General features: G+C 37.4%; 1 protein-coding gene across 4 annotated transcripts in view; it reads right to left on the reverse strand.

Moving 5' to 3' along the window:
- Positions 1 to 1,044: 1,044 nt before the first annotated feature.
- The window catches only part of spin (lysolipid transporter protein spinster), a 160,258-nt gene continuing 144,855 nt past the window's right edge, over positions 1,045 to 16,447 (reverse strand). For 3 of the 4 annotated variants that reach the window (XM_083124126.1, XM_083124125.1, XM_083124127.1), the window contains exon 9: positions 1,045 to 6,128. In XM_083124126.1, coding sequence (XP_082980252.1) covers positions 6,064 to 6,128 — 65 coding nt within the window. In that variant the 3' untranslated portion in view covers positions 1,045 to 6,063. Of the gene's footprint in view, positions 6,129 to 14,003; positions 14,186 to 16,447 lie in introns of all 4 variants that reach the window. The other variant, XR_014441796.1, reaches the window with a different exon arrangement.

Genomic DNA, 16,447 nt, shown 5'->3' on the forward strand with positions numbered 1-16,447 from the left:
CTGCCGGCACCCCTGCTTATGGGTCTCGTGAAGATAAATATCCTCAAAGGTGGGTCCCGGACTGAGAAGCACTGTTCTAGAGCATTCATGTGAATCCTTATATGACTTGCTTTCACTGCTGTCTAGATATCCATGATGGAAAATAGCCTAGCCTTATGTAGACACTAAATTACTATGGACAGCACAACACTACAAGAAAACCATATGAAGATTCACATGAAAACACTAGAAGGAATTTTAAGATGTAATTTCAGGAGAGGAATTTTTGAAAATTGCTTGGCTGGCATCAGCCAAAGGTCCAGCACAGCCTTAATGCTCAATGTAGGAGATCCCAATAGTTTATTTAATTCGTTCTGAGATACGGTTGCAGGATATAAATTAAAGAGTTAATATTAATCATAAAGATGTTTTGTTTACATAGAAACTAATAAACTAATCTAAAAATGTACATGTAACAAAAAAAAAACATTTGGATAAAAAGTTTTATTTTATAAAAAGAAAAAGTTGTGTAAAATCAAAGTTAAATTATTGATAATAATATTTTGGCTCTTACTCAACATGTGGTTAATATCCTATTCATTTGAGTACCCTGTACCCTCAAATAAGCTGCACATCCAGATTTGAAAGGAACAAACTTGGGATTTTATATTTTTTTTAATCGATGCCACTACCAATCTTGCACTTTCATTGCGGAAGTTTTATCACTGCATCTGACAACCACAAATTTGTGAAATAACATTTCTTTTTTTCGAGATGGAATTTCAATAAACACACTGTCATTTTTTACCACATTTGAAGGGCTCAGGTGTAAAACATGGTAAGTGACATTTTGGTCATTTTTGAGTTATGAAGTAAAATTTGTCATCCTTCAATTTTTGAGTGAAATTGCCATGTCATACAATTTGGATTGGACTCAATTAAGCCTTCTGAAATTCGTAAATACAAGACAAACAATTTATCTACAGTATAGCTTCTAATAACCTTTTTTCTTAATGAACTCTGAAATTACCAAAATGTAACCACGTTTTACACCCAAGCCCTTCATTTATTTGTACATAAAAGTGCACTGGGTATTCAAGTAAATATGGTTATATTGTTTAACACCATCAGTACTACAGCTATTAAGCATCTGTGGATGATTTTACCCCAAAAAGAATGAGGAATTTGAGTGTTGTTACTGCAAGAACAAATTAAAACTGGAAACTATATCATAATTATTCTACTTTGAATCAAGTGTGAACATGCCTTAAAAAACGTATGTCTGAATACTGTAATATTGAGGAAGTAAGGTTTTTGTCCGTTCCCCAATGTATTTCCAATATGGTCAATCAGCTTTGTACAAGGCATATCCAGAAAGTTGTGCCCGTTCAGAAATAAAAGAATGCTGAAAAAAAGTTAGTCTAACAATTTTTTTTACTCTGACAGCACATGCCTTGAGCTATTTTCGACATAATCACCCAAGACATTGAGGCACTGTTCCTACTGGGAGACAAGTTTTTGTACACATCTGGTCTGTTGTGTGTGACCTTTCATGTAAGTTGCATCATGGTAATAGTTCTGCAAGTTTTTCCGTTGACAGTCAACATGAACCAGAAAATTGTCAAGTGTGAAGCGAGAGCTGTCAATCAGTTTTCGCTACAGCCCCAATCTCGCCCCCTACGATTATCTCTATTTCTACAAAATTAAAGGAGTTTTGGGGCGAAAAAACTTTGATGACAACAAAATGCTCCAGCAAACTCTAACTGCATTACTCAAAGGACTGGCGGCAGAAGTGGATGACGAGGGTACAGAAAATCTTGTCTCCTTGTATGATAAATGCCTCAATGCCATGGGTGCCCATGTAGAAAAAATACTCGTTATGCAAAGCAAAAAGGTTTTGTTCAACTAAATTCTTTTTATGAGGGAGAGTAAAATGAAAACCTTAAAAGTCCCAACAAAATTTATACAGCTCAAATTTACATGAAGTGTCAACTGTTGCTTATAAAAATGTCATTTTAAAGATGGCGCCTCATCTACACACTTGCACAAGCGAAGAGGAGTGGTTTCTTGCCCGTCAGCCTAAAACTTACAGAAATTTCTCAGCAAATGAAAATTAAATATCTCTGTGCATGCTTATCACACTAGCAAGTTTACTAATGGAGGTCAAAATTCGACAATGGCCTCAGTTCGCAGGTAGATGGGTGGAAAGGCCTTCACAGTGTGACTGCACGTGGACCCCAAAGACTTATTCTTCTTAAGGTATACAGGCACTAACTCAAAGTAGAAAATATATGTAGAGCAGCAATAGGTCTGTGTTAAAATGCACAAAACTTGGGCAACCCTACATACAGAAATCTACTAGATACCCAAGAAAAACAAATTGAGGTTTTAATTTGACTCCCCCTGATAATTACCAAACTGTAACTACTTTCTGGATATGCTTGTACTTTAAAAACAACAGGAGTTACAAGTTACCCTTCACCCTACTCTTCCAAAATTGTGTAGATAAAAAGAGGACTTACGTTTTGACCTTGTTCATTTGAATTTCCCAGAAACACAAAAATGTTATGTGATCATGCAGGTCACAACAGCCCTTCTAGGACCAAGAATTGACAATCAGCTTTCATTGAACAACTTGTCAATGCATTGAGACATGTCCAAACTTCAAAGACCAGAGTTTACAACTATTACTTTCAAATCACTCCCCAACTGTCCTCACAATGCTGGGTCAATACTGAAATTATGGAGCTCTCCCGGATATTGAACACTAAGGACAAAACTCTTGGTTACGTGGGACATCATCATCTTGATTCACCGACTGATGAGTTCTCTCTCTCTCTCTATCTGCCACATTTGACTAATCATGGGAATAATGATGAATGGTGATTTATGAAATGGATCAAGGAACAAAGATGAATGGACAGGACACAAAACACAAATCTCTCAGAGAATTATACTGGTTCCGAGCCCAGATGTCAGACCCTCATTTGCCTATAAAAAATGGTTTCCTGTACAAGTAAAGTTTCCATTTTCCAAAATGAATTTGCTGGGTTTATACTTGAAACAAGAGGTTGAATACAATCATCTTGAATGATGTAACTGTTAATGTATGTGGTCAACAATGTATGTTAGTAACAATATTCACCAATCCAGTTTTGTCAACCTTAAGTCCGTAACCGCAAAAATTCTTCAGTGATGTGTGTATGCATTGTGAGGGAAAATAACTTGGATGGAAACTTCACATTTCATACTAAGATGCGGTATGTACAACATGGTTACAAAGTGAATCCTCATTATTTTCACTAGTTAGAGAAATTACAATAAATAACAGCCACTTTTAGACCAAAGTAACATGTGACATGTTGCCTAACATTCAAGCCTGAAACCAGCCATAAACAAACCAATACCTTGCACATGTTGCTTATCTATCAGACTGGGATGTGCAGGCAGTAAATGTTTTTTTTGTTTTTTTCAGACAAGGGAAATCTGGCTCATCAGGTATGTGTGTGGTTTGTGGTGACATCTCTTGTCACCTGCCACTTCAGTGTGAAAACAGCCTAATAGTAAAACAAATGAAAATAAATCAGGGTTTCCACTGATCTGAAAATCATGGAAAAAGTCAGGGAAATTAAGTGCTTCTTGCTAGAATTGGAAACTGAAAACACATTTCCTCCCAGCTAGTTTCTTATTCGTGAATATTTCAAATAAAAATGTTCTTTAATCTTGATTCACTTGTTTAACATACAAAGCTGAATGAAAACATAACACTTATTTATTAGTATCATAAGTAATTACATAGTAGTCTGGAAAGTTATTTCAAGTATCTGGAAAACCATGGGAATTTAGTTTTACAAAATTAACCACATAAATGTAACCTCAATTACCTTCAATTTTGAGCCACAATATTAAAAAACAATAAACCAAATATTACATATAAATTAATAGAAAGGTTCACCAAGGCAATCTACTTCATAAACGCCCACCTGCAACCTTCACAATGAAAGAAACCTTATATGCACTCCGACAAAACCAAAGTTTTCCAGTTCAGGCTTTCAACTGAAATTTCAAGGTAGTATAAGCTATAATTTAAACAGATTCTATAATACTGTAAGTCATTGAGGAAAGTATTTTATTCATAATTCCATTCAATTCCTATAAAACTAAGTATAGGGAAATAACTCCCTTTCCATAAGAATCATGGTTATTCACATAGCAATATTTGTCAAAAGAATTCCCTACAAACTAAATAACAAATCTCATCAATAATGATACACAATTACTGTTCCTGGATAGAATCAACAATTTAATAAAAAAAATTGTCTTTCCCCTGCCCAAATTCATACAAACTGTACTAACATAAGTAAAAGTATGAGAAGCCGGTACAAAACACATGTAAGTGAAGGTATCAAGTGTAGTTCTATTCGTACTATTTGAAGTCTTCTCATCATGCAGATTCAATCCTCGCCAGACACAATTTACCTGTGTATAATTTACCTGATATACCTATGCACTAACTGCTAGAATAACAGTTTGTTCAATTACTGCACAAATATTAACTGAAATAACTGATAGTTTACTTTTACAAATGTTATGGCAGTATTTTCTCTCAAGTATAGGCACATATATATTTTCTCTTACTTATAAGCTGATGGTTCTGTGTTACAAATGTAACCATGATACCATAATCCATTGCTTTAAAGATCATGTTTTGCACTGTTGCTAACAAGGACTGGACCTACAGTCTATCTGAGATCTGAACAATGGAAGTTTGAAATATATATATATACACACACTCTAACAGATACTAATTTCATGATTTCAATTTAAAAAAAAAAGATTGTACACAGCATTTCATATTTGTCAAAAAAAAAAAAAGGACAATGAAAAATTTCATTCTGAGCAATAGTTCAAAGTTTCTAAACACATCATCAAAATTTAATAAACAAAATGATAGCATCTTTATTTCTAGACCCCCCCCCCCCCCCAATGTCCCTAAACAAACATTACTGGAACATGCTGTAAATGTAAACAATGATATCTCTTATCTGATTCAAACACAATTACAAAAGAAACAATACAAAATATTTCACATAATATTGCATACAAAACTGCTTTGAATAATTTCATTCCAAAACATTTTCTACATATTATCTCTTCTTATTTATATTCAAAAAATATATTTATATAAACTAAGAACTCTTGAAGCCAGAACTTGCCTCTTGAGAAATTCTCTAGCATTAAATTAGTTTCCAATTTGAGTTACAAAGCACTACATACGTAATATTTATTCAGAAAATTTGTCTTAAATGAAATTTCATTAATTCTCAGCTGTCAATCTTTGCTGGTTGTTTTTATAAGAAGTTATTTTTTTAGAATGAATCAAAAGGTAAGCTGGAATAAATTTAAAAATACTTTTAGCTTTGCAAAAAAAAACAAAAAAAAACAAGCAATTATTCAAACAATAATTGTTATATCTGATCCCTATTATACCTGATTCAAGGTCAATAATATTAATTGTAGTTGCATTTATTCCTATTCACCATGAAAATCAGCATTTACACATAGCTAAAGACTCACCCATGCATTCCTATGAAGACACTCTCTCATGTTCACTCATTCATTCACTCACTCACTCACTCACTCACTCTCACACTCACTCACACACACACACACACACAAAACCTACCAAACAAATAAATTAGATTCCAATCAGAATCAGAAAACTAATCCAATAATAATAAAAAACAGTCCCCATGAGAAAATGAAAAACTATAACTGCAGTCTTATAACATGGTAACAGTATGTTAACCTTTGGCCAGCTAATCACTGATAGCTATGGAATTACTACTATTTTTCAGTCTGACCAAAATGTTTACCAAAAATTGATTTCTCGCTAACAAATTCTTAAGTGTAGCACCAATAAAAATGCTCAGTTCATAATTATTGATGAATGAATGATGTCTGTAATATTTGGCAACACTATTTTCACCCCTAAAGATACCACTGGGAGATGGAGGGGCCAAATCATCTCTGGCCGAGCTTTTAGGTGTGTAAATTGTAGATCACATAAGTCTTCTGCAACATTTATGTCACTAAATTTGCACTCTGTTCTGTATCATCCGCAAAAAAGTTTGCTGGTTGCCCATCGCCTAAAAGAAAGGAAAAATTAGACTTAATGAGGCTTGAAAAAATCACACTGCACAAAGTTCAATAAAATACACTTATGCTAAAACATTGCAGAAATACTTTCGTTTTTAGTGAGAGTAGACAATTTGATTTGATTTGAGTTTAAAATTGTGGGAGCGTCAGCACTTAGGCTATTTTGCTCCCGTCACATTATACGGGGGCCAGCCCCTTATCATTACAAAGAACAACTCTAACGTTGCGTAATTAAAAATCTTAAATGTTCTGACTTCTGTTAAAAGCTGAGGCTGTAAAGGGGCACTCAGCACATATAAGGACAACAGGACAATACAAACAAAATTATACTGGCCATGGGGCCAGTCGTCAGAGCCTCGTTAGTCTTCAGTCCAGGGTGTACTAACGTGGAAGTGAGGTTGACATTTGGGTGTACTACGTGGAAGGTCACCCCTTACACCCCTGAGAGTAGACAAGAATGTCATGGAAAGTGTTAACATTTTCAGACAGTAATAACTAGCAACCTATAAGTGGTACAGTGTACAAACCTATACGTAAATACCACAGCAATTAAACAGCTTTTGCTACATGAAGTTAATTACGATGTAGATTTCATTCATGTTGAGGGGAATAAACAACGCGGTTGATAATATAAGACGTTACAATAGAATGGGAAAACCAAGGCATCATAAACTTCCTGGATCTAACCATCAAAAGGAGGGGCAACAAATTCACCACCACGGTCTATAGAAAACCAGGGGCAGGGAACCAGTATATCCACTCCCTCTCCAACCTCCCACCCCAACAAAGCCAATGTATGGCTTAACTTCTACATAAGAGCTTTCTCGCACTGTTCAAGTGAAGCAGATTTGAAGGAAGAAGTTACCATAGTGACAGACATTCAAAATGGATACACCGTACATTAACTCTCTACATGGTGCAGCAAAGCAGAAATGCAAGTATGACAACCTAACATACTCCACCCAGCCAGCAGTGATAAAGCTAAATGGATTGCCTTCCCTTACCACCAGACTACATCAAACTGCCTAGCCAAGACCTTGAAACAATATGACATAAAACTCTCACACAAACCAATGAACAAAATAATCAGTGCCCTAAGCAAACACAAGAGATCATTCCTTCCCCCACTAGACAACCCAGGTGTATATGATGCCCAGTGTGAGTGCAACTCACACTACATTGGCAGATCCATCAGATCTGTCAACGAGCGTATACAACAGCACTTAGCGGATCAAAAAAATCCCAACCCACTACCAGGCTAGCATGGCACCTCAAGTTCAAAAAACTCACGATCCAAAAAGTTTCAGTTAGGCACACATCACACACCCTAATCAACACCAAAATCAAAGAGACGCATGCAATTATGCACTTTCTGCATGAGCTGAATATCGACAGTGGTCAGGCTCATCATGTTTCGCTCCCGCTATTACAACAGCTCAAACCCATCGTGCGCAGCAGACAAAATGGCTACACCAGCACCCCTAGTGGTAGTAGAGGAAACAACAACAGAAACCGGAAGTCAACCTAACAGTAAAGCATCGAGTTCCCAAGTGGATGGTGGCAGAGGCCACCGAAGTTAATAGAACATTTACAAGTAGTTTCGCGGATATATCTTTAGTAACTCGCTTACGTCTTATATGTAGATTTTATGTTTACATATTGCCACAAATTTAAGAAAAAAAAACATGCTCCCATATCCACTTATATATTTTTACCTACTTGCCATTCCCAAACCATGAAAACAGATCTAGACATAATGAGAATTCAATACGCATTTTGAGATGTGCTTTGAGAATCTGCCATCAATTACATTAACAGCTTTCAATCCATTATCTATTACATTAGTTAACAAAACTGAAGGGAGTCGATTGAGTCATATTGTATCACTCCACCTAGTGTTTAAAGAAGGTATTAGTAGATATGTGTTTGGAATTGTGGGTACTGCATAGACAAATTGTTAGCACTCTTGCCTTTGGTGCAAGCAGTCCCAGATTAAATACCTGCTGAGAACTGTTAAACCAGCATCATGACAAAGTTTGTATGAAGCCCAATTTATGAACTCTTATGCTAATCAGGACTGCACCTACAGTTTAAAGTAAATTTGAATGACTATATGCCTCCACCAGGGATTGAACTCGGGACCCCTTGATTACAAGGTGAAGCCCTCCAGCATCATGACAACAATTTGGGAGCTACCAGAAAAAAAAAAGTAGAAGGCCCTGGTCTTGAAGAACAAAACAGCAACAAACTAACTCCATTCATCCAGGAACTAAAAAAACTCAAGATTTCTCCTAATGGTATCCTGTCAGCTTTGACGTAGTGTCCCCTGTTCACAAAAGTACTGGTGAAAGACACACTGAACCTTCTGATAAGCCATTTTCCACCAGCCACAGTTGATCCCTTCGCAACATGTTCATTTTCACATAACTGGAAATATTATAAACGAACTGACAGAATTCCAATGGGTTCACCACTCTCGCCAGCCATTGAAGGATGCCGCACATTTACCATCCTGCATCTATAGATATGTTGATGACACATTTGGCCACACAGACTACCACATAGCATTCTGGAATTCCTCAACAACCACCACTCAAATATTAAAGTTCACCACAGAGATAGAAGATGCCTGCCTCCCATTCCTGACATCCTAATTCCCTGCATATCAGATGGCACACAGAGATACAGCACATAGAAAACCCCCACACACAAACCTGTATCTAAATACCCATATGTGGGACACCTTAAATAGGACAAACAGGACACACTATCGAACAGACAAAATTAACATCAACTGTTCCAAGCAGAAAAGCCAGATCTTGCAGAACATAGCATCACTCAGGGCCACAGAATTTTATTTGCAGACACCAAAATCGTAGCCAAATGTGTCTTACCAAGACAGAAGAATAAACGAAGCCATACCTATTGCACAAGAAAGCACACACCTCAACACACACACTCATGTCTGGAATCCATTTCTCCATAAAAACACTACATCTGCCAACACAGATTGAGAGCAAATCAATCAAAGCTCAGTTACTTCACATACACATATTTCACCTTATACTTGATCTCCAATCAACATTTCCTGATAAGAGCAATGTATGCACTTGAAACATTGGATGGTAATGCAAAATTAACCTGGTTGGTACCCTAAGGATACTTGTTCGAATGGGACTCCACTGTCACTGAATTATCAGGATAACAGTAATATGTACGAGGGTAAGTCAATATATAAGTCGCAAAATGGAATAGAAAAGTTAAAATAGTTACCTGATGAAATGTGGTTTATTTTTCAACGTAATCTCTATGAACATTTAGGCACTTGTCCCAGCGTTTCACGAGTCCCTCAAAGCCATCAGAAAAGGTGGTTTGTGGTTGGTGTCGTAGCCAGCTGGTAACACTCCATATCCTGGAACCAGTGACCAGACAGGTGATTGATTCTTCAGTGGGCCGAAGAGATGAAAGTCAGATGGTGCCAAATGCAGACTGTAGGCTGGATGTTCCAGTCGTTCCCAACCTAGGGACTGTATGTGAGCCGCTGTTTATTGGCACTGTGCGGACGAGCGTTGTCATCCAACAGAAGAAGTCCATCTATCAAAGCACCTGGACGTTTCCGGCAAATGGCTGACCGTAACTTCGTCAGGGTTCTGCAATACGTGGCTGCAGTGACAGTGTGACCCTGGGGCAGAAATTCCACAAGTAGGATGCCTTTATTGTCCCGAAACATGGTGACCATCACCTTCCGTGCTGACTGGGTGACCTTAAACTTCTTCGTTTTGGGTGATGAGGGCCGTAATTACCCACTTGGCACTAAATGACTGACCGCCGCACGAGAACGTGACTACTAGTGCCGTATAAGATACACGGTGGTGCTGCCACCGACACTTGCAGAAAGGATCAGTGCAACGCCTGATATTCATAAAACAATTTCACATTGCAGCAATTCGAAAATATTTCATTTTGCAACTTATATATTGACTTCCCCTCATATTTCATCGAACTAATCATGGACATTGTTCACAGCTTAGTGAGAACCATGGGTCACCTGCCTGCCATATTTTTTTTATTTGACACACAATTTGCTTTCTTTCCTCTGAACCGGGTTTGTGTCTTTCTGAAAATACAGTTGGGAGCTTCAAAACATATGATTATTTTCTCCACGTTGAAACATTCCATAGGGGTGTCAAGATAGGGTACAACACATTCACAATCTCTGCAATTTGTGGAGGAAATATGATCAGCATCATTCTCCAGGTTTCTCCCAAGTATCCATTTGTTACAGGCTAGGTGAACCCCAGAGCCACTCTATGCATAGTGCTGCGAGACTTGATTGATATATTTAAAATATTGCAGTGTCGAAACCATAAAATTAAGAAATATCAATGATGTCAATATTATAAATATAACAGATATCGAGATTCTTACATTTGTCAGTATTAAAATATACATTTGTGCCGAGTATGCATACGCATTCTATTGTGTTCGACTTATTTAAAGGGAGCTCTCAGATTCGAACCTAGTAAAATTTGCAAATATGTAAGTGGAACAGAGGTTTTTCTCATAGAGTGGAACTTGATTTGTGATATGTTCACGACATGATTCACTACAGGTTTCTAATATAAAACAATGGATTACATAAACTCACTAGACATCTGAATTGAACACAAAAAAAAATTCTATGAAAATAGTATTGCAACAAGCCACTCTAGCATTCTCTCTATTACGAATGCAGGGCCAAAGGGAGAGGGGTTGAGAATATTTTCTGTTGTATCAGTCACCTCATAAATGCAAACTGAGGTGCAAGATCTCCCAGATTATCATTACTTCCTTCACCCTTCCTATTCACAATGCAATGAGCAACTTCACCCTCTAACCCAAATGTATTTACCACTCCTTGAACCACATATACATACTCATTTGCCACATCTGTGGTTCCTTTTACCTGCACAAAACCTCAGCCTTTCTGAACCTCACTGAACAATCACAGCTCTTCCACCCAAAACTTGATTTTACCCTTGCCACCCACACCTTCAACCGTTGTTTCCAAGTAGCCATTATTAATGCGCCACCCATGTCAACCAACACCACTCTCAAACACACTGGAAAACACTGGTGAAAGAACCTCCTTTGTCTAACACCTGTTGCCATCTTCTCCTATCATCTGACTACAATGCAGTATGATCAACTCTTTCTTCCTCCAGGGAACATGTGTTCTTCACAGTTTCCTTTAAATTTTCATTTATATAACTACAAATAAGATTTTTTTACACATTAGTAAATATTAGAGGGGAACTGATATGAAATTTTTAACATTACTGACAAGTGCCGATATGAAATTGACCAATACCAAAAACAGATATTCTACTGATCCAATATATGCAATGTAAAAATGATAATGTTCCATGAAGAACCTGAATACTTTATTCACCTACTTAATTAAAGTGTTTAACCCTTCAATGCCAGCTGTGACAGCCTGCCTCGCGAGTTTTCAGAGGGAAATTTAAATTCTGCAAATTTTAAACAAAAATTTATATCTTGGAAACTATGAATGCTAGACTTATAAATACCTTGTTTTCTTAAATACAAATCAGGCCATAGGCCTTTGGTAAAAAAAAAAAATACCCATTTATCAAGCAGAAGAAAACAAAAGTACAAAGAACATTTTTTTCTTTTCTTTTTAAATTGGAACTTTGTCAAGTCCCCACATGGGCAATGCTGTGATGTAAGGTTTCAAGACAGTACCTGTACAGGGTGGCTCAATAAGTCACTTAACACCCTCAGTACAAGGCCACTGCGCCATGGAATTTGAAATTGGCGATGACCAATCGTTATCTGGCCAAGGGGGAACCACATTGACGCCACCCACACGGTCGGCGGCCATCTTGATGTCCGACATCTTGAATTCAACTTCAGAATTTTAAATGGGAAGGGGGTTGTGCGACATATCAAAATGGGCTAGAATTTCACGAGAAATGCAATGGTGAAAGTTTTTTCGACGTATCTTTAACCAGTAAAAAGTTATGACTGAATTCTTGTACCAATTTGCTCCTTTTCGAGGTGTTAGAAAAATGCCTTAAAATTTGTTTAGCACTTCGGTAATGCATCGAGATCAAAGTGATGTCTATGGAGAGACGTTCGCATGCCATTGCAGATTATTTTAATCGGATACATCCATGAAGAGCTGTGCATTATGAATGGTTGTCGCGAACAATTTACAGTGTGATGCTTCCATTGAATTAAAAGTCCTTCACAGTGACAAGGCTAATGTTTATGTTCATAAGGAAGTTTATAAACAGAATATGTGACCCTTGTCATCTGATAACTAACTTTTGACAAAAACTGGTTCATAAATTCCCATAAGTGTTCTGGTGTTCTTCCCTATTGAAAAAACTCTGTAAAAAGTACCTTCTTCCATAAGCAAGGATGAAAAAAACTGTTTATTTAACAAATCCAAGTAGCCCTAACCATTTAAGGTTCCGTTGATGGAAAATTGACTAACCAATCGTGTTCCACACAGCACGCCACACCATTAACTTACCAACACTAACCATTCAGCTTTGATCTGTCGAAAATGGGTTATCAGATAAAAATCATCGAATATTCTGTTTATGAACTTCCTTATGAACATAAACATTAGCCTTGTCACTGTGAAGGACTTTTAATTCAATGGAAGCGTCACACTGTAAATTGTTCGCGGCAACCATTCATAATGCACAGCTCTTCATGGATGTATCCGATTAAAATAATGTGCAATGGCATGCGAACGTCTCTCCATAGACGTCACTTTGATCTCGATGCATTACCGAAGCGCTAAACAAATTTTAAGGCATTTTTCTAACACCTCAAAAAGGAGCAAATTGGTACAAGAATTCAGTCATAACTTTTTACTAGTTAAAGATACGTCGAAAAACCTTCACCATTGCATTTCTCATGAAATTCTAGCCCATTTTGATATGTCGCACGACCCCCTTCCCATTTAAAATTCTGAAGTTGAATTCAATATGTCGGACATCAAGATGGCCGCCGACCGTGTGGGTGGCGTCAATGTGGTTCCCCCTTGGCGTGATAACGATTGGTCATCACCATTTCCATGTTGCACGCTGCAGTGGCCTTGTACTGGGGGTGTTAAGTGACTTATTGAGCCACCCTGTATATTGCCTGATGTGTGTTCAATTCTTGTGGCAAGAAACTTACACTTGTTGCTGATACTTCCAGAAAAAAATATTTTGTAATATGTAAAAGCTGTGCTTGCTTTCAACCAACGGGAAGTTTTTAAGTCTCCCCTAAATATAGACGGAATCAAATTAAACTTTAATAATACCTCAAGGCTCATGTCATGCTCTAAGCATGAACATCCAAACATTACCTGAATCACAGTTTGCTCCAAAAGTCACAACATGATGCACTTTGTGACACGTATCACAGCCTGCATTGGCAACCCCACCTGCCAGTAACATGGCTGACTGCAATGTGTTTGAGTCTGCAGCATTTAATACATATCTTACATTAAACATTATGTTGTTATGCAACAATTTGAATTGATTTGCAATTTTCTCTGACTCTGTACATCCAAGAATCTCTCTCACTCCCTTCCTCACAACAATTTGCCATTTTATAATGGTTATTGGTCAATTTTATATCGGTTCACATCTAAAAACTTTGAATACAATGCTCCCAGAAAGTACATGCCACAAGTAAGAAAAATCTTGCATGCAAGCATATCGTGCATGTGAACAAATTATATAATCAAGTAAAAAAATGCATGGCTTGCAAAAGTGCATATGTTAGCAGTAGGGAACAGGACGCGCACAAAAAATAAAATGCAACTATAAATAAATAACAAAATAAAAGAACATGCTTACAAATTCAGGATAGATTTAATAAACAAAGCTAATAATATTAAGTTAGTGCTTAGTTATAAAACTGGAAATTGCATTATTGAAGCCAAGCCAAGAGAGGTAAATAGAGTTTTCGTGCCAAGGTCTTCTGCACATCCAACAATCATACCAAGCAAGTAACCAGCATCACAACAATGGCTGAAGAACTGCAAAAAAAGCAGAAAACATGCAAAATAATAAACGAAGTGTAACAATTAGGGTTGAGCCAGTACCAATACTGATGTACTTGTACAGAAATCACTGATTGAAATTTAATTAGAGACATATGACAATACTTTTCTGGAGTCTGAGGGTCTCTTTAGAGCCTGCAAAAGGGTCAGCTAGACCTGATGCCAGCAAATCCCATTTCAAATTCTCCTCTATTGAAAAACGTTATGATATTTCACAATCTGAAAAATTAAATATCCTTAGAATTACTTGTGAAGCGTTCACGTGAATCCTCATGTGGTTTGCTTTCACTACTGTCTAGATATTCTTAATAGTGGGTTTTACGAAATTCCTTCCCACATTTAAATTCACTATTACTTTGTAACAAACAGATATTTCAGTGAAATAAAGTTTGTACTGCACAGCAGTCTTTAAAATTTTACCTGGCAACACTGCACGTTGAGAGGATAACGTGACTGTGAGCGATCAGGTCATTACAAGATGGCATCGATTCAGGAGGCAGGTAAATTGGCTGCAGAGGACCCCACATCATCGTAAGGTTGCCAGACCTGGCTCCATGAGACTTTTAGCTGTGGGGATATGTCAAGATGGAATTGTACGCGGAAAAGCCAAGAGATCTAGATGACCTCCGCAGTCTTCACGGGCATTTCAGATTCAGGACGAGATTGCACGAATGCATTGATGTTGATGGTACCCAGTTGGAGGTGTGGCAATGAGGACAACAGGTATGCAGTGTTTGCCAGGTAAAACTTTAAAGACTGCTGTGTAGTATATGCTTTATTTCACTGAAATATCTCTGTTCAGTTACAAAGTTATAGTGAATTTAAATGTGGGGAGAACTTTTGGAAAACCCTGTACTTTAACACAATTACTTGGACAGAAAACCATTGAGAATATATAGACAATAGCAAAAGTTATCCATACAAAGATTCACATGTATGCTCTAGAAGTAATTCTCAGGATATGTAATCTCTCAGATTTTGAAATATCATAGAAATTTTTTGATAGAGGAAAATTTGAGAACAGTTGCCCTCGTGTCGACAAAACGTCCAGCCGAGCCTTAAAACTATCATAGATCTAAATATCCTGGGAAGTATGCAAAATGCTTAATTTTCATTATTTTTTGCAACAACATTGCAGAAAGACATTGATTTTCGTGATGGTAAAGTTCCATTGGAAAAATTGTGTGTTAAAATTTATAAATATTGTGAATAACTTTAATTGTTCAAGTATCGGTATCGGACGAAATTGTAAGAGTATTAGCATATCAGCTCAGCCCTATGCAATATATACAAAACATTCTTAAAAGTGCAATTACTACTATGCATATGAACGTGCATTTAGTGAACAATAATCACATACAGCATACAGTTACAAAATTTTCATTATTTCTCTTGTAGTGTACAGTTACAAACATATTACACACACACACACAGAGTGAGAGAGAGTGTGAGAGAGAGTGTGAGAGAGAGTGAGTGAGAGTGAGAGAGTGAGAGAGAGTGTGAGAGAGAGTGAGTGAGAGTGAGAGAGTGAGAGAGTGAGTGAGAGTGAGAGTGAGAGAGTGAGAGAGAGAGAGTGAGAGTGAGTGAGAGTGAGAGAGAGTGAGAGAGAGTGAGAGTGAGAGAGTGAGAGAGAGTGAGAGAGAGTGAGAGAGAGTGAGAGAGAGTGAGAGAGAGTGAGAGAGAGTGAGAGAGAGAGAGAGAGAGAGAGAGAGAGAGAGTGAGAGTGAGAGTGAGAGAGAGAGAGGGGGGTCCTTTTAATGGTGCCCACGGGCCACAGATTCGTATAGAGGACATCAAAACAAAACTTTTCCCAGTAACATTTTTCTCATTGGTGCGTCGATTCGACGCTACAGCCGTTCAAAAAAGACCATTTTGCCGCCTGGATGCTGGCAACCCAACCCAACACAACACAACATTTGATCGTACCTGTGACTTCATATCCTGCGGCAAAACAGCACACGGCAGGGTTGCAAGGAACACACAAATTTTGTGAAAAGTGACAAACTACCAACCACATTATTAGCTGTAAAACGAAGCGAGAAATGCATCCAGCAGACCGAACACCATAGCCTACCAGCCAAAAGATCAGCAGTCATCTCAGGGGAAGGGAGAAGTGAACCAACGATATGAGAAATGGTAAAAAACGTATTCAAAATGAAATGTCAATGTCGGATTTTGTCTCAGCCTACATCTAAAATATCAACAACAATACATTTTATTGGACTTACAGCTTACACG

Source organism: Lepisma saccharinum, chromosome 6 (assembly GCF_977018435.1).
Source record: "Lepisma saccharinum chromosome 6, izLepSacc3.1, whole genome shotgun sequence".
Lineage (NCBI taxonomy): Eukaryota > Metazoa > Arthropoda > Insecta > Zygentoma > Lepismatidae > Lepisma > Lepisma saccharinum.